The following is a 26,957-nucleotide window of genomic DNA, read 5'->3' on the forward strand; positions in this document are numbered from 1 at the left end:
AAAGAGAGAAGAATCAAATAGACACAATAAAAAATGATAAAGGGGATATCACCACCGACCCCACAGAAATACAAACTGCCATCAGATAATACTATAAACACCTCTATGCAAATAAACTAGAAAATCTAGAGGAAATGGATAATTTCCTGGATACTTACACTCTCCCAAGACTAAACCAGGAAGAAGATGAATCCCTGAGTAGACCAATAGCAGGCTCTGAAATTGAGGCAATAATTAATAGCCTACCAACCAAAAAAAGTCCAGGACCAGATGGATTCACAGCTGAATTCTACCAGAGGTACAAGGAGGAGCTGGTACCATTCCTTCTGAAACTATTCCAATCAATAGAAAAAGAGGGAATCCTCCCTAACTCATTTTATGAGGCCAACATCATCCTGATAGCAAAACCTGGCAGAGACACAACAAAAAAAGAGAATTTTAGACCAATATCCCTGATGAACATCGATGTAAAAATCCTCAATAAAATAACTGGCAAACTGGATCCAGCAGCACATCAAAAAGCTTATCCACCATGATCAAGTGGGCTTCATCCCTGGGATGCAAGGCTGGTTCAACATATGCAAATCAATAAAGATAATCCAGCATATAAACAGAACCAAAGACAAAAACCACATGATTATCTCAATAGTTGCAGAAAAGACCTTTAACAAAATTCAACAGCCCTTCATGCTAAAAACGCTCAATAAATTCAGTATTGCTGGAACGTATCTCAAAATAGTAAGAGCTATTTATGACAAACCCACAGCCAATATCATACTGAATGGGCAAAAACTGGAAAAATTCTCTTTGAAAACTGGCACAAGACAGGGATGCCCTCTCTCACCACTCCTATTCAACATAGTGTTGGAAGTTCGGGCTAGAGCAATCAGGCAAGAGAAAGAAATGAAGGGTATTCAGTTAGGAAAAGAAGAAGTCAAATTGTCCCTGTTTGCAGATGACATGATTGTCTATTTAGAAAACCCCATTGTCTCAGCCCAAAATCTCCTTAAGCTGATAAGAAATTTCAGCAAAGTCTCAGCATACAAAATCAATGTGCAAAAAATCACAAGCATTCTTATACACCAGTAACAGAAAAACAGAGAGCCAAATCATTAATGAACTTCCATTCACAATTGCTTCAAAGAGAATAAAATACCTAGGAATCCAACTTACAAGGGATGCAAAGGACCTCTTCAAGGAGAACTACAAACCACTGCTCAGTGAAATAAAAGAGGACACAAACAAATGGAAGAACATACCATGCTCATGGATAGGAAGAATCAATATTGTGAAAATGGCCATACTGCCCAAGGTAATTTATAGATTCAATGCCATCTCCATTAAGATACCAATGGCTTTTTCACAGAATTGGAAAAAACTGCTTTAAAGTTCATATGGAACCAAAAAAGAGCCTGCATTGCCAAGACAATCCTAAGCCAAAAGAACAAAGCTAGAGGCATCACGCTACCTGGCTTCAAACTATACTACAAGGCTACAGTAACCAAAACAGCATGGTACTGGTACCAAAACAGAGATATAGACCAATGGAACAGAACAGAGCCCTCAGAAATAATACCACACATGTACAGCCATATGATCTTTGACAAACCTGACAAAAACAAGAAAACGGGAAAGGATTCCCTATTTAATAAATGGTGCTGGGAAAATTGGCTCACCATAAGTAGAAAGCTGAAACTGGATCCTTTCCTTACTCTTTATACGAAAATTAATTCAAGATGGATTAGAGACTTAAATATTAGACCTAATATCATAAAAATCCTAGAAGAAAACCTAGGTAATACCATTCAGGACATAGGCATGGGCAAGGACTTCATGTCTAAAACACCAAAAGCAATGGCAACAAAAGCCAAAGTTGACCAATGGGATCTCATTAAACTAAAGAGCTTCTGCACAGCAAAAGAAACTACCATCAGAGTGAACAGGCAACCTACAGAATGGGAGAAAATTTTTGCAATCTACTCATTTGGCAAAGGGCTAATATCCAGAACCTACAAAGAACTCAAACAAATTTACAAGAAAAAAACAAACAACCCCATCGAAAAGTGGGCAAAGGATATGAACAGACATTTCTCAAAAGAAGACATTCATACAGCCAACAGACACATGGAAAAATGCTCATCATCACTGGCCATCAGAGAAATGCAAATCAAAACCACAACGAGATACCATCTCACACCAGTTAGAATGGCAATCATTAAAAAGTCAGGAAACAACAGATGCTGGAGAGGATGTGGAGAAATAGGAACACTTTTACACTGTTGGTGGGATTGTAAACTAGTTCAACCATTATGGAAAACAGTATGGGGATTCCTCAAGGATGTAGAACTAGAAGAACTGTATAACCCAGCCATCCCATTACTGGGTATATACCCAAAGGATTATAAATCATGCTGCTATAAGACACATGCACATGTATGTTCATTGTGGCACTATTCACAATAGCAAAGACTTGGAATCAACCCAAATGTCCATCAGTGACAGTCTGGATTAAGAAAATGTGGCACATATACACCATGGAGTATTATGCAGCCATGAAAAAGATGAGTTTGTGTCCTTTGTAGGGACATGGATGCAGCTGGAAACCATCATTCTCAGCAAACTATCGCAAGAACAGAAAACCAATCACTGAATGTTTTCACTCATAGGTGGGAACTGAACAATGAGATCACTTGGACTCCGGAAAGGGAACATCACACACCGGGGCCTATTATGGGGAGGGGGGAGGGGGGAGGGATTGCATTGGGAGTTATACCTGATGTAAATGACGAGTTGATGGGTTCTGACGAGTTGATGGGTGTAGCACACCAACATGGCACAAGTATACATATGTAAGAAACCTGCACGTTATGCACATGTACCCTAGAACTTAAAGTATAATAATAATAAAAAAAAAAGAAAAAATATATAGCAATTTAACTCTTTAAAAATCCTTTACTGGGAATTTAAATTTTTATTTTCATTTTTATTTAAATTTCTCTTTTTATTTAAAATTTTCAGCCTATATTATTATATATCCTGAAGGTACATAAATGTAAGACTTTAAAAGAAAGAACATAAATTAGCTAATTGCTTGAACTTGGGAGGTAGAGGTTGCAGTGAGCCGAGGGCATGCCACTGCACTCCAGACTAGGTGACAGAGCGAGACTCTGATTCAATAATAATAATAATAATAATAATAATAATAATACAGTCATTTAGCCGCCTTATCTGTGATATCTGGGTCATTCTAGTGTTTGTATTATAATTGTTCTAATTTTTGTAATCCAAGTTCTTAGAAAACACAGTTACAATATTCTGAATTTGAAAAATTATACCTGTGCTATCTTGATACAACAGTTATTCTGTAGTATAAGTCAAAGATGGACTGTTAACACTGATGCTTTCGATACCTTTGAATTGCACATTTAAGTTACATTAGTCAGAGTGAACACACAGATTGTGGTTGCCAACATCAGCAGTAATGGGGAGAAAAAGAAAAAAAAGCAGCAATAGCAACTATAGAAGATGGATAGTTGGTGCGTTAGTCATTTGACACTAAAACAGTGTTGTTTTTAGTGCCTATTTTTTTCATCTTTTGTATTTCATTTTATATTAATATTTTATATTTTGTTCTTTTCCCTGCAACCTTCCACAGTAGTTGTCAACCAGAAATTTTTCTATCCCAGTGACAGATTCACTAGTGTGTAAGACTTTCAGTACTACAACTAGGATATGTTCTAGGCAAACCTGTATGATTGATATCCTGGGCCAACCACTCTAAGTCTAGATGGAAGTCCAGATGGCAGCACATGAGCCTGCAGTCAGAGAAAACCTTCTAACCCAACTAGTTTCCTTTAGCCATTTGCCATGGGCTCTTCTTTCATCTCTTCCATTCTGGGGCTTACAGGTCTACCCTGAAAGACTTGAGCTGATATGCGAGTTGGCTGTATGTTTTGTCTCCATGTAGTCCCTTTGGGGGCCCTGTAACCAGTCAGGGAGGCCTTGGGCTTTCCCCAGTAAAGCCTGGACTCAGTGTGGGAGAAACACTTGTGATCCTGAATGCATTTTAGGACATAAAGAGTTTGGGTTGCAAAGGTCATCTAAATGAGTCCAGGTTTATTTCATTATCCCCATTCTGCTTACTTTTAATATCACTGATTTGTGTTACCATAATATGACCCAGAAAAAGTGTCAAATTATGGATTAGATTGCCTTAATTATAAGCCAAAAACATTGTTGACTTTTGTTACTATTTCATGAATATTTTCAAGGAACTTATAATCTGTTTTATAGCATTATGCATATAATCATATAAACATAAGTACATAATTGAATATGTATGTGCTTGTATGTATGACTATCTGCTTTTTGCATATGCTGGAGTCTAAATTCACACATATTTTTGCCTAATTGTCTACTTAGTATATAAAATTATAAAGAGTATATTTTAATCTCACTTTATGATTTTTCTTTCCATAGTTTTTCATTTTCTCCTAACCCCCAGAGATGACCATTAATAATACTATATACATACCTGATTTTCAGAGGTTATTATTATTATTATTATTATTATTATTATTATTTTTTGAGACGGAGTCTCGCTCTGTCGCCCAGCCCAGGCTGGAGTGCAGTGGCGCGATCTCGGCTCACTGCAAGCTCCGCCTCCCGGGTTAACGCCATTCTCCTGCCTCAGCCTCCCGAGTAGCTGGGACTACAGGCGCCCACAACTGCGCCCGGCTAATTTTTTGTATTTTTAGTAGAGACGGGGTTTCACCGTGGTCTCGATCTCCTGACCTTGTGATCCGCCCGCCTCGGCCTCCCAAAGTGCTGGGATTACAGACGTGAGCCACCGCGCCCGGCCTCAGAGGTTATTATTAACCCTTTTAATCTTTGACAAGCTCATAGACCAGAAAAAATTATATTCTACTTACATTTCTTTAATGCTATGGGGCTTCCCAGTTACTTGACGGCGATAGGAAATTTATAATTTTTCTGTGAATTACTATTTCATCACCTTTGTCTTTCTATTCTATGCGTTTATTTGACCTTTTATAACATACGCATGCAAACGCACACACACACACAAGTGTTGTACAATACTCATAAAATTTACCATCTGAATGCTTTTTAAGTGTTTAATTCCATGACATTAAGTCCATTGTTGTGCAACATCATCCCTCTGCAGAGCTCTTTCCAAGTTGCAAAGCCAAAACTGTAAATCAATTAAACAATAAGCTCTCATTCCTCCTCTTCCCAGGCCCTGCAAACTATTATTCTACTTTCTGTCTCTGAATTTGACAACTTCAGTAACTCATGTAAATGGAATGAATCATGCCATGTTTGTCTTTTTTGAAAAAGCCTAGCTTTTTTCACTAAGCCTGATGTCCTTAAGGTTCATACATATTGTAATGTGTGTCAGAATTTCATTTCTTTTAAAGGGTGAATAACATTTTATTGTATGTATATGCCACATTTTGTTTAGCCATTCATTTGTCAATGGATATTTGGGTTTCTTCCATGTTTGGGCTATTGTGTATAATGTTTCTGTGACTATGGGCTTACAAATATCTCAAGACCCTGTTTTCAATTATTTTGTGTATACATCCAGAAGTGAACTTGCTTTATCATATGGTGATTATATTTCTAAGTATTCTGAGGAATCACCCACCATACTATTTTCCAGCAGCGACACTGTTTTACATTCCCACTAGCAGTGTACAAGTTATTTTCTGTTTCAATTTCTCCACATCCTTGTCAATACTTGTTATTTTCTGTTTTTTTTTTTTTTTTTTTTTTTTTTTCTGATAGTAGCCATCCTGATGGGTGTGAAGTGGTATCTTTTTGTGTCTTTCATCCCTGCATAGGTATAATAGGATCTTATAGATCAGAAATTTATCATTTTTAAAAAGGGTATAGTTTTGTTAAAAATTGGTTATTGGGAGATATTTTCTATTATTGTATTTCAGCATTACTTGTTACATGTAGAAAATCTACTGATATTTGTGCATAAGTTTAATCAATGGATTATCACTGTATTGAGAAGTCTATTTATTTTTTTGGGGATTAACATTTTTGAAATGATGTAAACTGCAATTAATAGTAATTTTGCCACATCTTTTCAACAATAGTTCTGTGAATGGAGAGAGAGATAGAGAGAGAGAAAGAGAGAGAAACAGAAAGACAGAGGGAGGGAGGGAGCACGTACATTCTGGTCTCTCCTCCACTTTTTGTGAAGACAACAATCCCATCAGATTAGGACCCCACACTTATTACCTCATTTAACCCTAATTATTTCTCAAAGTCCTCATCTCCAAACATCATCACTTTGGGAGTTGAGGCTTAAACATATGTATTTAGGGGGACACAATTCAGTCCATAAAATTCCACTCCGTGTTACTCAAATTCATGTTCTTCTTACGTGCAAAAAAAATTCATCCCATCCCAAGAATCCCGAAAGCCTTAAGCCATTCCAGCATCAATTTTAAGTACAAAGTCTCATCTGAATAGCATCTAAATCAGGAATGGGTAACATTTGAGATATGATTTATCTTGAGACAAAATTTCTCCCCAACTGTGAATGTGTAAAACCAGACAGATTATGTGTTCCCAAAATACATTTTATTTTATTTATTTATTTTTTTTGAGACAGAGTCTCACTCTGTCACCCAGGATGGAGTGCAGTGGCGCAATCTCGACTCACTGCAAGCTCTGCCTCCTGGGTTCATCCCATTCTCCTGCCTTAGCCTCTCGAGTAGCTGGGACTACAGGTGCCCACTACCACGCCTGGCTAATTTTTTGTATTTTCAGTAGAAACGGGGTTTCACCATGTTAGCCAGGATGGTCTTGATCTCCTGACCTCCTGATCTGCCTGCCTTGGCCTCCCAAAGTGCTGGGATTACAGACAAGAGCCACCACACTCAGCCCTGTTTCCAAAATATAATGGTGAAATAAACATAGGACAGACATTCCCATTCCAAAAGGGAGAAATTAGGGGTGATGAGTTTCAAGCAATTCCAAAACCTAGCAGTGCAAGTTCCATTGTATCTTAGGTGTGAGAGTTGGCCATACACTACACACCAGATACCTCAATTGCTTTATCTTTAATCTTCCATATGAACTGAGATGTAAACTAAAAGCCTATCCAAATCCTATTTGGCTTAATGTTCTTCCCTCCAGGTCCACTGAGGTGGTGCATTACTTCCACAGTCCTAGGTGGCAGCCCCACTCACTTGGCTTGGGAGGCTCCCCTGTTCATACTGTCTTTACAATGTCCCACCCATAAGGCACTAGGCTAGGGCTACCTGGTCCACTGAAATTAAAAAGGAGGCCCCACCCTCTATAACCAAAGAAAATGCAGCCTTGATCCTTTGGTCTGTGGCACCCTGATAATCTTTGAGTCAATGGTGCAATTATTCTTTACTTTTCTTGAAAGATAAAGCATGCTCATAGCCAAATAGCCCTTTTGTCCCATTCTTTTTCCTTCATTTCCAACTGTCAATGTTTCTGCCAGTATAATTCCATCTATGCTGGTATTGTCTTAGATTTCTGATTTCTGCTGAGATGGCTGATTAAATACATTATTCACATTCATAATCTCTTTATCAAATGATTTTCTAGCCCCATCCCTCGTATTCTCTCCAGAACACGTTTTCTGATTTTGGGAAATATGGATAGGCTGAGAATTTCTGGTTAACAATTATTTTAATTACTTCTTTAATCCATCTCTCCTCTCTTTCATTTTACCATAAGCAGTCAGGAGGACTCAGGCCATGTCTTGAACATTTTGCCTAGGGGTCACCTCAGCTGTTATCCAACGTCAGCTTGCAAACTCTATCTTTCACAAAACTTTAGAACACAATTTAGCCAAGTCTTTGCCATTTTTTTTTTTAAACAGGAATGGCTTTTCCTTCATTGTCCAATAACATGTTGCTTTACTTCTGTCTAAGACCTCACTAGAAGCACCTTTAATATTCGTATTTCTCCCAACATTCTGTTCATGATTATGTACGTATTCTCTAAGAAGAGGTAGGCGTTCTCTTTTCTCTCAGTGCTCTCACCAGAATCACCTTTAATATCTATATTTCTATCAACAGTCCTTTATTGCACTCTAGGCTTTTTTTAGTTTGCACCTTAAAATGATTCCAACCTCTACCCATTTCCCAGTCCCAAAGCCACAGCTATAGTGTTAGGTATTTGTTAGAGCAGCACCTCATATCTTGGTACCAAAATCTGTATTAGTCAGGGTTCTCCAGAGAAACTGAATGAATAAGATATTAGTTCATCATGTGGTGGAAGGCTGAGAACTAAAAAATCATCAATAAAACACTAGTAACATCCCACTTTATACTTTAGTTTAGTGTTTTTGTTTTTATTATATTCATTTTTTATATATGAAAGAAATGTTTAATGTTTGGACATGATGTTGGTAATGATATCTTCTCCTTTTCATTAGGATAATAAAATCTCTGATGTAATTTAAAATTGCTATTTTTCATTCCAGAGAAAAGTTACATGGAGGAGGGAAGACATGCCCCTTTTCAAAAACAACGGTTTCAACTCATTTTCTACATTTCGCTACCTGTGCTTATTATTACTACTGCCATTTTAATAAAACGGAAAAAGTTGAGAGAGCTATGTTATAGAGGGGAAACTGAAAGTGAGAGGTATGTATATACATATATATATAATGTACACACAAATATATGTAAAATATATGTACATATATTTACTCTTATTACATTTAGAAAGACAAGAAAAATGTATTTGTGTTTCATCAGGAATAATCTCCAGCTGTAGGTAAGGCAATATAAAGAGAGGCTCAGGGAGACATTTACAAAATGGTTTGATGCCCTTTGTTATTTGTTTTGATATTGTTTCTCATCTCACAAATTACTAAAACCACACAGTTTACCACGAGTATCATGGTAAGAGCAGACATGGCTGCCAGGGGAATTTTGGAGGTTTATTTAGCCTCTTAGTTCACCGACCCTGTCCATAGAGTCATATCACCTATGAGCTCCATTTGAATTACATGACACTGCATTTCAAGGGAACTTCCAAAAACTAAATTTATTAGATACAGATTCTCAGGCCAGTGATGAACATCTTTATTAGCACACCTAGAGAGGTGTCTGTAAATCTATTTTGACAATATTTGTTTTTCTAAATATAGATATTGCTGATTTGTAAAATCATTTCTTAATTAGAAACTACATGTGTAGTTAATAATGTCAGGTTAAAGAGACAGGAGGCACCACCATGTAGGAAGAGAATTACACTTAGCTTTGGGAAACCTTGTTTTAAGTTATAAATCTTGCATGTAACCCTGTAATACTGTGAGTAAGTGATTTAATCTTTATTTACTTAATATTATTCTCTATAACTTTACAGAATGGGGGATAATAATAGCTTTTCAATGTATCTAAACTTTTGAGTACATCAATTTAATGAGTGAAATCATCATGCTATCTGTAACCAGTTGCACAAAATTTTAAACTTCATATTGAGCCCCTTAGTCATAATTTACAATATTTCATCACAGATATATTTACATCTAGTTTTACCCTCCAAGAACTGATGCAAAGATAAAACATGTTTATATTTTCTGAGAGAGAGAAAGAAATATATTGAGCTGTATATAAAAAGTATTTAAAATTTGTGAGTGCTACTTTATGTTTTGGCTTATTGGAACTGAGAAATTAGGGATATCTAAAATAAGGGGACATGCCTATATAAATGTGGGCTTACAAACATAAATTATTGATTAAATGTAGAATGAGAATGAGAAGACTCAATTACCAGACTGAGGTAACTGATGGCGTTTGTTCTAATATTGAAACAGTACCTGTTTAAGTTGTTAAAAGGAGATATTCATTTATTTGAATCGCTGTTTCTTTGAAGAACAGTTTTCATTCAGGTATTTAATTATTCAAGAATTACTATTTTCCTCACTTTAAAACAAAGTTTATCAATTTTATAGCTCTGTGTCACAAGAAAGCAGCAGTAACAGCAAGTCATCCCTCAGTGAAAGGTGAGTATAGAACTATGTGTTGAATCATTTTGCATTGTAAGTTTTGATCATTGCTTATGAGCACTTAAAAATGGTTAGTTTGAAATCAAACTTTTTTTTATATATTTGTTTAATTCTGTCTATAGGTTATTTTATAATAATAAATAATAAAACTTGGTTTTGTGATATCTCAGCCTCTCCTTCTTGACCTATGAAAGGAGAGATTTTTGTGCACTCACACTAGCAACTACCATCTATTAGCATGTAAATCATGGGTTTGTTTTTTTCTTTAGCATTGGGTAGGAGCATTTGTGTTTTAGTGATATTTTACTGGCATATAAAAAGATAACTGATGCTCTAATTAGCAGTACCAACCTTGTTGGCATCAGGGACGGGTTTAGTGGAAGAAAATTTTCCCATAGGGCGGAGTGGAGGGGGATAGTTTCAGCTCACATCATCAATCATTAGTTAGATTCCCATAAGGAGTGTGCAACTTAGATCTCTCACACGTGCAGGTCACAATAGAGTTCATGCTGCTATGAGAATCTAATGCCACTGCTGACCTGACAGGAGGCAGAGTTGAGGCAGCTTTGGGCCTCAGATGAGCCCCAGGTGAGCCCCAGTACTATGCTGATCTGGGAGGCTGTAGGCTTCGGGTGTGACACAGCAGGGTACCAGCTGTGATGGCCACAGGAGTGCTCATATCTCCCCTTTCCCAATTTCAGGCAGCCCACTGCACAGACAGATTCCTTCTTCCTGAGGAAAAGAGAGAAAACAGAGCAAGGGACTTTGCCTGTGAACATAGGAATTTCTCCCTATTTCCCTCCAAGTCCATCAGAGTTGTGTATTTAGGAGTCTGCAAGAGATACAGCATATCTGGGCTTAGAGATCCCTCTAGCACTGAAATGCCTGTAGAGACAACAGACTTAAGTAACTTAATACTCAATCTTCTTTGAATTCTTGGAAAGTCCTTTGAAGAAGAGCAAGTAAAAACAAAGCCAGACTGTGAAGACTAGAATAAATACCTAGAGACAGTGATAGACTGCAATACAATAGTAGTAGGGGCCTTTTAACACACTTTCAGCAGTGGTCAGATCATCCATACAGAAAATCATCAATGAAATATTGGAATTAAACAACACTAGATCAAATGGCCCTAATTGACATTTACAGAATATTTTATGTAACTGGTGCAGAATATATGTTAATTTCATCGGCACATAGATCATATGTAAGGCCACAAAACAAGATGGAATAATATCAAGTATCATTTTGAAAAACAGTGGAATGAAATTAGAAATCAATGAAAAGAGGAACTTTGGAAACTATACAAATACATGAAAATTAAACAATATGCTCTTGAAAGACCAGTGTGTCAATAAAGAAATTAAGAAGGAAATATTTTTTAAAATTGAAGGAAACAAAAATGGAAACATAACATACCAAAGTCTATGGAATGCAGCAAAACCAGTACTGAAAGGAAAGTTTATACCTATACATACTGATACCAAAAAAGTAGAAAGACTTCAGTTACGCAACCTCATGGTGCAATTCAAGAAAGAAAGCAAGGACAAACCAAACCACAAATTAGTAGAAGAAAATAAATAATAAAAACTAGAGCAGAAATAAATGAAATTGAGAATTAGAAAGGTCCATGAAACAAGAAGTTTGTTTTTGAAAAGATAAACACTTCTTTTGCTACATTGACCAAGAGAAAGAAAATAATGGATTGAATACTTAAATGAAAGATATGATTTATATGAGCACAAATCAGATAAAAAGACATTGCAATTGACACTTTAGTAATTTAAAGACAGCATTCAAGTAGAGATATTGTGACCAAATGTGTGTCAATAATTTGGCAAACCTAGAAGAAATGGACAAATTCCTAGACACATACAGTCATAATGAATAATGACATAGTAGCTGCAATAAAAAGTTTTCCATCCAAGAACAGTTCAGGACTAGATAGCTTTAATATTGTATTCTACCAAATATTTAAAGAAGAACTAGTACCAATTTTACTCAAACTATTCTGAAACATTGAGGAGGGAATATTCCCAATATAATTCTACAAGGCCAACATTTCCCTCAAAAACCATACAAATACACAGCAATAACAACAAAAACCTACAGGCCGACATCATGATGAACATGCAAAAATCCTCAACACAATGCTAGCAAACTGAATTCAACAACACATTAAAAAGATTATTTATCACGATCAAGTAGGATTCATCATAGGGATGCAAGGATGGTTCAGCAATGCAAATCAATAAATGTGATCTATCACATAAATAGAATCAAGGACAAAATCCATATGGTCATTTCAATAGAGGCTGAAAAAGCATTTGGTAACACTCAACATAACTTTATAACAAAAACTCTTAATGTAGTTTAGCAGGAACATATCTCAAAACAATAAAGGCCATGTATATCAAACTCATAGACAGCAGCATTCTAAATGGAGAAAAATTGAAAGCCTTTCCTTTATGATGTAGAACAACACAAGAATGCCCATTTTGCTTCTTTTATTTATCATAGTACTGGAAGTCCTAGTCAGAGCGATTAGACAAAAGAAAGATATCAAGGGTGTCCAAATTGGAAAGGCAGAAATCAAATTCTTATGTGCAGATGATATGATCTCATATTTAGAAAAATCTAAAGACTCCTCCAAGGGGAAAAAACTGTTAGAGGTGATAAATGTAATTGGTGACATCGGGGGATACAAAATCAAACAAAAATTAGTAGCATTTCTATATGCCAACAGTGAACAACCTATAAATAAAGAAAGCAATCCTATTTACAACAGCTATAAAAATACCTAGGAATAAATTTAATCATAAAAGCAAAAGATTGCTACAATGAAAATTGTAAAACACTTAACTAACTGGCTGTGGTGGCTCATGCCTGTAATCCCAGCACTTTGGGGGGCCAAGGTGGGTGGACTGCCTGAGCTCAGAAGTTCGAAACCACCCTGGGCAACATGGAGAAACCTTGTCTCTACTAAAATACCAAAAAAAAAAAAAAAAAAAAAAAAAAAAAGCCATGCACTGTGATGCAAGCCTGTAATCCCAGCTACTCGGGAGGCCAAGGCAGGAGAATCACTTGAGTGTGGGAGGCAGAGGTTGCAGTGGGCCAAGATCATGCCACCACACTCCAGCTTGGGTGACAGAGTGAGACTCCATCTCAAAAATAAATAAAAATAAAAGTAAAACACTTATCAAAGAAATTAAAGAGAACACAAAAAAGTGGAAATATATCCCAAGCCCATGGATTGGAAGAATTAATACTGTTTAAATATCCATAAAACCCAAAGCAATCTGGAGATTCAATGCAATCCCTATCAAAATACCAATGACATTCTTCACAGAAATAGAACAATAATCCAAAAATTCGTATGGAACCACAAAAGATAGGCTTTTTAACAAATAGTGTTGGGAATACTTTATATCCTCATGCTAAAGATTGAAATTGGGCCATTATCTTATACACAAAGGCCAACACAAAATAGATTGAAGACTTAAATGTAAAATATGAATTATAAAACGCTTAGAAGAAAACAGAAAAATCTTCATTACATTGGTCTTGGCAATGATTTCATGGATATGACATGAAAAGCACAGACAACCAATGAAAAAAAGACATATGGGGCAACATTAAACTCAAAAGCTTCTTCATAGCAAAGGAAATGCTGAAAATCCAATGGAATGGGAGAAAATATTTGCAAACCGTTGATCAGTTAAGGGGTTAATTCCCAAAATATATTAAGAACTCTTTCAACTCAATAGCAAAAAACTAATAACCTGATTAAAAGTTAGTTTAAGACTTGAATAGACATTTTGCCAAATAACATATATAAGACTCTTACAACTCTATAGCAAAATATCTAATAATTTAAAAAATGGGCTAAAGACTTCAGTAGACATTTCTCCAAAGAAAACATACAAGTGACAAATAAGCATATGAAAAGATGCTCAATTTCGTTAACTATCAAATGTATGCTAATCAAAACCACAATGAGATTCACCTCACACCTGTTAGGATGGATCTTAAAAAAAAAAATCAACAATAGCGAAATGTTGAGGAGGATGTGGAGAAATTAGAATCATTGTGTATATTGTTGGTGGGAATGCAAAATGTTGAAACCATTATGGAAAATGACATGGAGGGTTATCAAAAATAAAAAATACAATTACCATATAATCCAGCAATTCTACTTCTTGAAATTTATGGAAAAGAGTTGAAATCAGGAAACCAAAGGGATATTAGCATTCCAATGTTCACTGAAGCACTATTCACAACTCTCAAGTGTGGCTACAACCTAAATGTCTGTCGATGAATAAGTGGATAAAAATAAATGTGACATCTCTCTCCTCCTCTCTCTCTCTCTCTCTGTCTCTCTCTCTCTCTCTCTCTCTCTCTGTGTGTATCTAATGGAATATTATTCAGCCTTAAAAAGGAGATCCTGTAATATGTAAAACATGGATGAACCTTGAGGACAAATACTGAAATAATTCTACCTATTTGAGGTATCTAAAAAGTCAAACTCACAAAATTAGAGCAGAATGCTGGTTTCCAGGGACTACGGGGTGGACCAAATGGGTAGTTGCATGTCAGTGGGCTAAAGTATCAAATATGCATGGTGAAAATATTCTAGAGATTTCATGAAAAACATTGTCCCTAAAATTAACAAATCTGTATTGTACACTTAGAAATGTGGTAAGATGGTCGATCTCATGCTGTGTTCTTACTATATATAGCACAACTTTTTAAAAATAAAAACTTTTGCCATTCAAAAGATACCCTTAAGAAGGGAAAAAGGAACCGTGAATGTGGAAAAAATCTTTGTAATACGTATTTCAAATGAAGGATTCACATTCAGAATATATACTGAACTCCTACAAATTGATAAAAAAAAGATGAGAATATAATGACCAAAATATTTGAAGAAACACTTCACAAAAGATGATATCAAAGGGGCACAGAATATGAAAATGTGCTTAATGCCATTACTCTAACTAAGAGATGAATTAAAATCAAAATGATATTTTCCTAAACCACTACAACAGTTTCTAAAATTAAAAAAATGGACAACATCAAGGATTGGCAAGGATATCAAGCTACTAAAACTCTCACGTGGTGCTGGTATGAGGGTATTCTGGTACAGCATACTTTTCACTACTGTTCAGGAGTTTAGCATCTTCTAAACCTGAATATTTATGTAATCTATTACAGCAGTCTGTGCTCATTTAGGGAATAGAAACAATACAGTGATTTAAGTAGGGGATGCAAGTATAAAGACTAATTTACCTATAATAGAAGAGTAACTATAAGATATTGGGAAAACATCCTCTTTATGAGACCCTAGTGGAGAGTACATAAGGAAGAACTAACTTAGAAGTGGGTATCCTTCCCATGCTTGAGGTGGAAAAGATATAGTTGCCTCAGTGGAAAAGATGTAGTTGCAACCTACTGAATGGCAGGGGAAGTTTATTCATTTTCTTGAGTCAGATCTGGTAGTCAGTTGTGTGGCATGCAAAAGGAAACCACCTAGAGCACAGAAAACCATAGTTGAGCTGCAGCTGGTGGCCAGGTATGAGGGTATGTAGTAGAAGTGGGGGTGTCAGTTCAGTAAGAGGACTGAACCTCAATAATCAGATGTGAAATTCAAATTACAAACACAGTATGATACTAATAAATACATGCTAGATGGCTATCATTGTAACAACTTACAATGTCAATTAGTGAGAATATGGAGCAACTGGAGCTTTTATATCCCTTGTAGGGAATGTAAATTTGCAAAATCAATTTGGAAAACTGGTAAAATCTATTAAGGCTTTGCCAATGCCTATTTTATAACCCAAAAGATTCCACTCATTGGTGTGTACCATTAGTAATGTGCACATGTGTGGATCAAGAGACATGCACAAGAATGTTCATGGCAGAACTGGTTGATGAAAACACTGGAAACAACCTGACTTTACATCTTATTGCCTTCTTTCCCAATATCAGTAATATATGTATATGTGGGTCTCTATTTATTTAACATAAACTCAGTCAAAAGGTTTTTGGAGACATGGCCAAGGATAATCAGGAAAAAGATTCTGATATTCATATGAAAGAAAAATATGTGGTATCCAGGTAAACCTTAGTATTAAATAACATGAATTAAAATATAAATCTGTTTGTTTGTTTGTTGATTGATTGCTTGATTTTTTTAAGAGAGGGAGTTTCTCTTCATCACCCAAGCTGGAGTGCAGTGGCATGATCATAATTCACTGCAGCCTCAACTTCTGGGGCTCAAGTGGACCTCCCATCTCAACCTTCTGAGTAGATGAGACTACAGGCACACATCATCAATCCTGGGGAATTACTTTTTGTAGACATGAGGGTATCCCTGTGTTGTCCAGGCTGTTCTCAAACTCTTCAGCTCAAGTGATCCTCTTGTCTTGGGCTCACAAAATGTTGGCATTACAAGTGTGAGTCACCCATTCCTGGCCTACTTATTTTTTTAAAGTATATTTTCTGACTAAAATATCTAAGAAATTTTGGTAGATACATGAATTAAGACAAATATTTTCATAATTACAATAACTAAATAAAATCTCCATCAACAATTGATATGTACATCTTCTCAAATATTTTTCTAAGCAAAATATTAAAAATACTTCTTTTACTTTGAGAATATTGTGGACAAATTTTTATATATTAAAATGCAGTCATATCATTTTGTGGGATGTAGTATTCAAATTAAAAATAAAAAATCATTTATTTTATGTTAGAAATAACAAATGAAAGTCACAAGTGAACACTCCAATAGTTGATTTCTCAGCAAGGCAAAGTTTACTTCTGCAGAAAGGTGCTGTTCATTAGTTTGGTCACCATGAGAGCACACCGAACAAAGGAAAGCAGCAGCTTTATCCCTAATGCATTGGGTTCCTACTGCTGTGTCCAGTCTCCACTGGCTAGAGTTGGACCACAGAATCTAAGCTGAACCTGATTGGCTAACTTGAGAAGTGCAGGGATGTGGTTATACTTGCAGAAAACAGTTTTGGCGGGGTTGGGGGAGGAGGGGATCAAGCGGGGGTGGAGGGAGCGTTGTGATGGGAGGGGTGATTTACAGAGTGAGTAGCAGATGTGGAATGTGGGCTCTATAGATAAAGACTGTGAGGAAGTTTGTTTCCCAGGGCAAGGGAACACAGAGAGTAAGGGAGTCTTGCCTTGAAAGCAGGAAACGAAAGACTAGGAAACTTAAACAAGTTAACCCTTTGAAGAAGAATGTCTTACTGTATTTAACATCTTAAAAGTCTATAATTATGAATGTTTGTGCTACTTCCAGTTTTTAGTTATTACAAATGCCCTGTAATAAACATTCTGGTATGGATATATATCTGTGAGCAATTGTCCAGTTATTGCCTGAGATAAATCCCCAGAAGATATCGAGAATAAATATAGTGTAATATGAAGACTTTTGTTGTTTTAAAATATCTATTACTAAATTATCATTCCGTTTGTATCCAGTTGTAACTTTCATAATTTATTCATTTATTAGCTAGTTTGGATATGTGAGTGATATACTTTCTGAGCCCTAGCATATCTTAAATTTACTTCTTTTATTATACTACCTTACTGAATTTTCTTTATAATTTTCCACTATGTTACTTAGTAATGAGTTATTTCTATAAGGAATATAGAAATAGAAGTAGAAAATACAAAATTTGAACATATGGAATTAGAGGCATTTTGAGACTCCCTTTAGTATGAAGGAAGCTTAGCATGTTTTACCTTTAAAAAAATCCCTTCACTAATCTTTCTGTTATGTAAATTGAGATTTTAGACCTAGCCTACTGTTAATAAATTTCTGCTTTTAAATATTGTTTATTTTGGTTCTAAAATATTTTGTCTTTTTCAGTTTTATACTTAGGTTTACAACAAACATTTTGAATTGATTTTATATTTAACCGGTTTCATTTTTTGAAGTTCTAAAGAATGATTTTAACTTTTAATGGTGTTAAGAGCCATTTTCTAGCCAGAGAACTTGGAATGCTCGAATCTTGACTTTGCCATAACTTTCTTCTCTTATTCAATAAATAATGTGTGTATGTGAGTGTGTGAATCATTCTTATTATTATTATAGTAGTAATGTATAAAAAACATTGATTAAAAATATATATGAGAGTAAAAGAATGAAACAGTAATCTTCATTAGCTCCAGCACCAGGGATGATCATTCTTAAAAAATTTCATTATATAGATACATACACCAATGTGCATGCATGCATGTGTGTGTATTGTACATGTTGGTGTTATCTAATAAAAAGGTACTTAGAATTACCACCTTTTAATTTTAAAATAAAATCATTGCATATGTTTAGAATGGAGTTTTCAAGGCACTTTATTTATTGACCTAAATAGTTACCAAACATGGATTTAAAAAACCAGTCTACTTTCACAAGTCACTTCTATTATAAAACTGAGAGTATTGTCAGTTGAGGTAACAGGTAATATTTTTCTGGAATTTTTATTTTTTTAATGTTTTTGCTTTTAATCACCCATAGTTTTAAAATTACTTGAGTTAGAAATGTGTTAGCTACAAGAAAGAAAAATGACCAACACTGGCATTTTATTTGTTTTGTTTTCTCCTACAGCACCAGTCTCTAACAACCTTGAATGCTAATACTTGGAGAGAGGAGAGTAACAAATACATCATCAGAAACGGGCCCGAACCAAGGAGGAACAAAACACAATTTCTCTCTCACTGTGGAGGGTTTTAAACTGTGAAATAAATCATCCGGCCTGAATCTCATGACTTATGTCCATTGAATTCTCTGTATTTGCAGTCCAAATTCTACCTTGTCAAATTTGGATCCATAAGATGCTCTGAATCAGGTGAAAGGAGCCTAAGACCTTCATCTAATAAAGCTAAGAGGGACTGCCAGTCAGCCGCACAGCAGAGTATCTGTTTCCCCTTCTGCTTCTTAGGTTGACCAGAATCTCTCTCAAGTCTGACCTATCCCTTTTCTTTCAGAGTTCCTAGCCTCTAGCTAGTCTGTGACTGGTTACAGTGACTTTTATGTAGATGATATCTGAGCTCAGTTCCTCTCTTCTTACTCCTGCTTATTTTTGAAAGTTGTAAACCCACTTTAGTGTGTTAAAATACTTGTTTGCCTAAAGTAGATTTACCGTAAAGCTAAGGAAGCAAAAACTTAAGAACAACTTAGTTGCACAGATTCTCTTTAAAGTCATGAACCTAACTTTGTATTCTTAGAGTTTATCAAATTATATATGGTTCAGGCCCCATTGAACCTGAATCATGTCTTCTCTTCACATGTTCCTTTGGCAGTGGTGTGCTAGAGACAGCTCATATCATCTCGCCAGAGCTCACCAGTTAAAGTTTCAGAATATTTGCAAGTCAGTTGTTAAACAGCCGTTATAAAAAATATTACTTAAATCTAAATACATTAAAAACCAACATTCAAATAACACCATTTATTCATTATTTTTTATATTTATCTTTGCTTTTTAGGTTATGACTATTGCATCTTTATGGTTGAACTACTATACTATGGTAATGTGTGACTTGCATGTATTACCAACTCTTCCAGAAATATCAAATGGTAGCTTGAAATTAGCCTTTGCTGAGACTGATAAACCTATCGTTGTGGACTTCCTCTCCCTCACATCACAGAAATAGCTGTATAATAGTTGCTAGCAAATCACTGTTCCTGGGGATAGTTCACCTTTTTTCTGTTTTTGTTTTTAATAGCTTGTTGAAGGTACTTTTCTCTCATTGCTCAAATCTATCTCCAACTCTTTCTGAATATGAATACCCAATTGGTCTCAAAAATATTGGGTATAGAAAGAATATAACTAAAGACAATAAAGGCCATGTGTTAAAAATTAAACCCCACAGCTAACATCGTACTGAATGGGGAAAAGCTGAAAGCTTTTCTTGTAAGATCTGGAAGAAGGCAAGTTTCCCACTTCTACTGCTTTAATTCAACATACTATTGGAAGTACTAGCCAGAGCAATTAGGTAAGAGAAAGAAAATAAAAGGCATATAAATAGGAAAGGAAGAAGTCAAAGTATCCCTGTTTGCAGATTACATAATCATATATTTAGAAAATACTGAAGACTTCACCAAAAAAAAAAAAAAGTTAGAAAAAATAAATCAAGATAGTAAAGTTGCAGAATGCAAAATTAACATACAAAAATCGGTAGCATTTCTATATACCAATAGTGAACTATCTGAAAAAGAAATCAAGAATCAAGTTAATTTACAATAGCTACAACATTTTAAATATCTAGGAATAAATCAAGAAGGTGAAAGAACTCTACATGAAAAATATAAAAGATTGATAAAAGAAGCTGAAGAGAACACAAGTAAAAAATTCCATGTTTATAGATCAGAAGAATTAATATTGTCAAAATGTCCATATTTATCCAAAGCAATCTTCAGATTCTTCAGAAATCTCTATCAAAATACTCTTGAAATTCTTCCCAGAAATAGAAAAAACAATCTTAAAATCCATATGGAAACGGAAAAGACTTTAGTAGCCAAAGCAATCTTGCAAAAAGAACAAAGCTGGAGGCATCACAGTACCCACTTCAAAATATGCTACAAAATATAGTAATGAAAACAGCATGGCACTGGCATAAAAAAAGTCACATAGAACAATGGAATCAAATAGAGAAATAAATCCATGTTCAGGGCCAGCTAATTTTCATCAAAGGTAGCAAAACACATATTGGGAGAAGTACTGTCTCCTTTGCCGAGACCAGCTTGGTCAGGGAGACCCTAACCCAGTGGCACTAGAGGAATTAAAGACACACACACAGAAATATAGAGGTGTGATGTGGGAAATCAGGGGTCTCACAGCCTTCAGAGCTGAGAGCCCCAAACAGATTTACCCACATATTTATAAACAGCAAGCCAGTCATTAGCATTGTTTCTATAGATATTCGATTAACTAAAAGTATCAAGGGATGGGCCGAATTAAAGAAATGGGTTGGGCTAGTTAACTGCAGCAGGAGCATGTCCTTAAGGTACAGATTGCTCATGCTATTGTTCGTGGCTTAAGAATGCCTTTAAGCGATGAGTACTGGGGGGGTGGAGCAAGATGGCCGAATAGGAACAGCTCCAGTCTCCAACTCCCAGCGTGAGCGACACAGAAGACCAGTGATTTCTGCATTTTCAACTGAGGTACTGGGTTCATCTCACTGGGGAGTGCCGGACGATCGGTGCTGGTCAGCTGCTGCAGCCCGACCAGCGAGAGCTGAAGCAGGGCGAGGCATTGCCTCACCTGGGAAGCGCAAGGGGGAAGGGAATCCCTTTTCCTAGCCAGGGGAACTGAGACACACAACACCTGGAAAATCGGGTAACTCCCACCCCAATACTGCGCTTTAAGCAAACAGGCACACCAGGAGATCATATCCCACACCTGGCCGGGAGGGTCCCACACCCACGGAGCCTCCCTCATTGCTAGCACAGCAGTCTGTGATCTACCGGCAAGGCAGCAGCGAGGCTGGGGGAGGGGCGCCCGCCATTGCTGAGGCTTAAGTAGGTAAACAACCTGCTGGGAAGCTCGAGCTGGGTGGAGCTCACAGCAGCTCAAGGAAACCTGCCTGTCTCTATAGACTCCACCTCTGGGGACAGGGCAATAACAAACACAGCCGAAACCTCTGCAGACGCAAACGACTCTGTCTGACAGCTTAGAAGAGAGCAGTGGATCTCCCAACACGGAGGTTGAGATCTGAGAAGGGACAGACTCCCTGCTCAGGTGGGTCCCTGACCCCTGAGTAGCCTAACTGGGAGACATCCCCCACTAGGGGCAGTCTGACACCCCACACCTCACAGGGTGGAGTACACCCCTGAGAGGAAGCTTCCAAAGCAAGAATCAGACAGGTACACTCGCTGTTCAGAAATATTCTATCTTCTGCAGCCTCTGCTGCTGATACCCAGGCAAACAGGATCTGGAGTGGACCTCAAGCAATCTCCAACAGACCTACAGCTGAGGGTCCTGACTGTTAGAAGGAAAACTATCAAACAGGAAGGACACCTACACCAAAACCCCATCAGTACATCACCATCATCAAAGACCAGAGGCAGATAAAACCACAAAGATGGGGAAAAAGCAGGGCAGAAAAGCTGGAAATTCAAAAAATAAGAGCGCATCTCCCCCGGCAAAGGAGCGCAGCTCATCGCCAGCAACGGATCAAAGCTGGACGGAGAATGACTTTGACGAGATGAGAGAAGAAGGCTTCAGTCCATCAAATTTCTCAGAGCTAAAGGAGGAATTATGTACCCAGCGCAAAGAAACTAAAAATCTTGAAAAAAAAGTGGAAGAATTGATGGCTAGAGTAATTAATGCAGAGAAGGTCATAAACGAAATGAAAGAGATGAAAAACATGAAACGAGAAATACGTGACAAATGCACAAGCTTCAGTAACCGACTCAATCAACTGGAAGAAAGAGTATCTGCGATTGAGGATCAAATGAATGAAATGAAGCGAGAAGAGAAACCAAAAGAAAAAAAAAGAAAAAGAAATGAACAAAGCCTGCAAGAAGTATGGGATTATGTAAAAAGACCAAATCTACGTCTGATTGGGGTGCCTGAAAGTGAGGGGGAAAATGGAACCAAGTTAGAAAACACTCTTCAGGATATCATCCAGGAGAACTTCCCCAACCTAGTAGGGCAGGCCAACATTCAAATCCAGGAAATACAGAGAACGCCACAAAGATACTCCTCGAGAAGAGCAACTCCAAGACACATAATTGCCAGATTCACCAAAGTTGAAATGAAGGAAAAAATCTTAAGGGCAGCCTGAGAGAAAGGTCGGGTTACCCACAAAGGGAAGCCCATCAGACTAACAGCAGATCTCTTGGCAGAAACTCTCCAAGCCAGAAGAGAGTGGGGGCCAATATTCAACATTCTTAAAGAAAAGAATTTTAAACCCAGAATTTCATATCCAGCCAAACTACGTTTCATAAGTGAAGGAGAAATAAAATCCTTTACAGATAAGCAAATGCTTAGAGATTTTGTCACCACTAGGCCTGCCTTACAAGAGACCCTGAAGGAAGCACTAAACATGGAAAAGAACAACCGGTACCAGCCATTGCAAAAACATGCCAAAATGTAAAGACCATCGAGGCTAGGAAGAAACTGCATCAACTAACGAGCAAAATAACCAGCTAATATCACAATGGCAGGATCAAGTTCACACATAACAATCTTAACCTTAAATGTAAATGGACTAAATGCTCCAATTAAAAGACACAGACTGGCAAACTGGATAAAGAGTCAAGACCCATCAGTCTGCTGTATTCAGGAGACCCATCTCACACGCAGAGACATACATAGGCTCAAAATAAAGGGATGGAGGAAGATTTACCAAGCAAATGGAGAACAAAAAAAAGCAGGGGTTGCAATCCTAGTCTCTGATAAAACAGACTTTAAACCATCAAAGATCAAAAGAGACAAAGAAGGCCATTACATAATGGTAAAGGGATCAATTCAACAAGAAGAGCTAACTATCCTAAATATATATGCACCCAATACAGGAGCACCCAGATTCATCAAGCAAGTCCTTAGAGACTTACAAAGAGACTTAGACTCCCATACAATAATAATGGGAGACTTCAACACTCCACTGTCAACATTAGACAGATCAACGAGACAGAAAGTTAACAAGGATATCCAGGAATTGAACTCATGTCTGCAGCAAGCAGACCTAATAGACATCTATAGAACCCCAAATCAACAGAATATACATTCTTCTCAGCACCACATCGTACTTACTCCAAAATCAACCACGTAATTGGAAGTAAAGCACTCCTCAGCAAATGTACAAGAACAGAAATTATAACAAACTGTCTCTCAGACCACAGTGCAATCAAACTAGAACTCAGGACTAAGAAACTCAATCAAAACCGCTCAACTACATGGAAACTGAACAACGTGCTCCTGAATGACTACTGGGTATATAACGAAATGAAGGCAGAAATAAAGATGTTCTTTGAAACCAATGAGAACAAAGATACAACATACCAGAATCTCTGGGACACATTTAAAGCAGTGTGTAGAGGGAAATTTATAGCACTAAATGCCCAGAAGAGAAAGCAGGAAAGATCTGAAATTGACACTCTAACATCGCAATTAAAAGAACTAGAGAAGCAAGAGCAAACACATTCGAAAGCTAGCAGAAGGCTAGAAATAACTAAGATCAGAGCAGAACTGAAGGAGATAGAGACACAAAAAACTCTCCAAAAAATCAATGAATCCAGGAGCTGGTTTTTTGAAAAGATCAACAAAATTGACAGACCACTAGCAAGACTAATAAAGAAGAAAAGAGAGAAGAATCAAATCGACACAATTAAAAATGATAAAGGGGATATCACCACCGACCCCACAGAAATACAAACTACCATCAGAGAATACTATAAACACCTCTACTCAAATAAACTGGAAAATCTAGAAGAAATGGATAATTTCCTGGACACTTACACTCTTCCAAGACTAAACCAGGAAGAAGTTGAATCCCTGAATAGACCAATAGCAGGCTCTGAAATTGAGGCAATAATTAATAGCCTACCAACCAAAAAAGTCCAGGACCAGATGGATTCACAGCTGAATTCTACCAGAGATACAAGGAGGAGTTGGTACCATTCCTTCTGAAACTATTCCAATCAATAGAAAAAGAGGGAATCCTCCCTAACTCATTTTATGAGGCCAACATCATCCTGATACCAAAGCCTGGCAGAGACACAACAAAAAAAGAGAATTTTAGACCAATATCCCTGATGAACATCGATGCAAAAATCCTCAATAAAATACTGGCAAACCGGATTCAGCAACACATCAAAAAGCTTATCCACCATGATCAAGTGGGCTTCATCCCTGGGATGCAAGGCTGGTTCAACATTCGCAAATCAATAAACATAATCCAGCATATAAACCGAACCAAAGACAAGAACCACATGATTATCTCAATAGATGCAGAAAAGGCTTTTGACAACATTCAACAGCCCTTCATGCTAAAAACGCTCAATAAATTCGGTATTGATGGAATGTACCTCAAAATAATAAGAGCTATTTATGACAAACCCACAGCCAATATCATACTGAATGGGCAAAAACTGGAAAAATTCCCTTTGAAAACTGGCACAAGACAGGGATGCCCTCTCTCACCACTCCTATTCAACATAGTGTTGGAAGTTCTGGCTAGGGCAATTAGTCAAGAGAAAGAAATCAAGGGTATTCAGTTAGGAAAAGAAGAAGTCAAACTGTCCCTGTTTGCAGATGACATGATTGTATATTTAGAAAACCCCATTGTCTCAGCCCAAAATCTCCTTAAGCTGATAAGCAACTTCAGCAAAGTCTCAGGATACAAAATTAATGTGCAAAAATCACAAGCATTCTTATACACCAGTAACAGACAAACAGAGAGCCAAATCAGAAATGAACTTCCATTCACAATTGCTTCAAAGACAATAAAATACCTAGGAATCCAACTTACAAGGGATGTAAAGGACCTCTTCAAGGAGAACTACAAACCACTGCTCAGTGAAATCAAAGAGGACACAAACAAATGGAAGAACATACCATGCTCATGGATAGGAAGAATCAATATCGTGAAAATGGCCATACTGCCCAAGGTAATTTATAGATTCAATGCCATCCCCATCAAGCTACCAATGAGTTTCCTCACAGAATTGGAAAAAACTGCTTTAAAGTTCATATGGAACCAAAAAAGAGCCTGCATCTCCAAGACAATCCTAAGTCAAAAGAACAAAGCTGGAGGCATCACGCTACCTGACTTCAAACTATACTACAAGGCTACAGTAACCAAAACAGCATGGTACTGGTACCAAAACAGAGATATAGACCAATGGAACAGAATAGAGTCCTCAGAAATAATACCACACATCTACAGCCATCTGATCTTTGACAAAGCTGAGAGAAACAAGAAATGGGGAAAGGATTCCCTATTTAATAAATGGTGCTGGGAAAATTGGCTAGCCATAAGTAGAAAGCTGAAACTGGATCCCTTCCTTACTCCTTATACGAAAATTAATTCAAGATGTATTAGAGATTTAAACGTTAGACCTAATACCATAAAAATCCTAGAGGAAAACCTAGGTAGTACCATTCAGGGCATAGGCATGGGCAAAGACTTCATGTCTAAAACACCAAAAGCAATGGCAGCAAAAGCCAAAATTGACAAATGGGATCTCATTAAACTAAAGAGCTTCTGCACAGCAAAAGAAACTACCATCAGAGTGAACAGGCAACCTACAGAATGGGAGAAAATTTTTGCAATCTACTCATCTGACAAAGGGCTAATATCCAGAACCTACAAAGAACTCAAACAAATTTACAAGAAAAAAACAAACAACCCCATCAAAAAGTGGGCAAAGGATATGAACAGACATTTCTCAAAAGAAGACATTCATACAGCCAACAGACACATGAAAAAATGCTCATCATCACTGGCCATCAGAGAAATGCAAATCAAAACCACAATGAGATACCATCTCACACCAGTTAGAATGGCGATCATTAAAAAGTCAGGAAACAACAGGTGCTGGAGAGGATGTGGAGAAATAGGAACACTTTGACACTGTTGGTGGGATTGTAAACTAGTTCAACCATTATGGAAAACAGTATGGCGATTCCTCAAGGATCTAGAACTAGATGTACCATATGACCCAGCCATCCCATTACTGGGTATATACCCAAAGGATTATAAATTATGCTGCTATAAAGACACATGCACACGTATGTTTATTGCAGCACTATTCACAATAGCAAAGACTTGGAATCAACCCAAATGTCCATCAGTGACAGATTGGATTAAGAAAATGTGGCACATATACACCATGGAATACTATGCAGCCATCAAAAAGGATGAGTTTGTAGGGACATGGATGCAGCTGGAAACCATC

General features: G+C 36.9%; 1 protein-coding gene across 1 annotated transcript in view; it reads left to right on the forward strand.

Annotated features, from left to right (window-relative positions):
* LOC706992 (disintegrin and metalloproteinase domain-containing protein 5) overlaps positions 1-26,957 on the forward strand; it is a 160,262-nt gene that overhangs the window by 124,212 nt on the left and 9,093 nt on the right. Inside the window, exons 19-20 of the mRNA XM_077942769.1 lie at positions 8,501-8,663; positions 9,980-10,030. Of these exons, the coding sequence (XP_077798895.1) occupies positions 8,501-8,663; positions 9,980-10,030 (214 nt within the window). The remainder of the gene's footprint in view (positions 1-8,500; positions 8,664-9,979; positions 10,031-26,957) is intronic.

The sequence above is a fragment of the Macaca mulatta genome, chromosome 8, assembly GCF_049350105.2.
Source record: "Macaca mulatta isolate MMU2019108-1 chromosome 8, T2T-MMU8v2.0, whole genome shotgun sequence".
Taxonomy (NCBI): Eukaryota; Metazoa; Chordata; class Mammalia; order Primates; family Cercopithecidae; genus Macaca; species Macaca mulatta.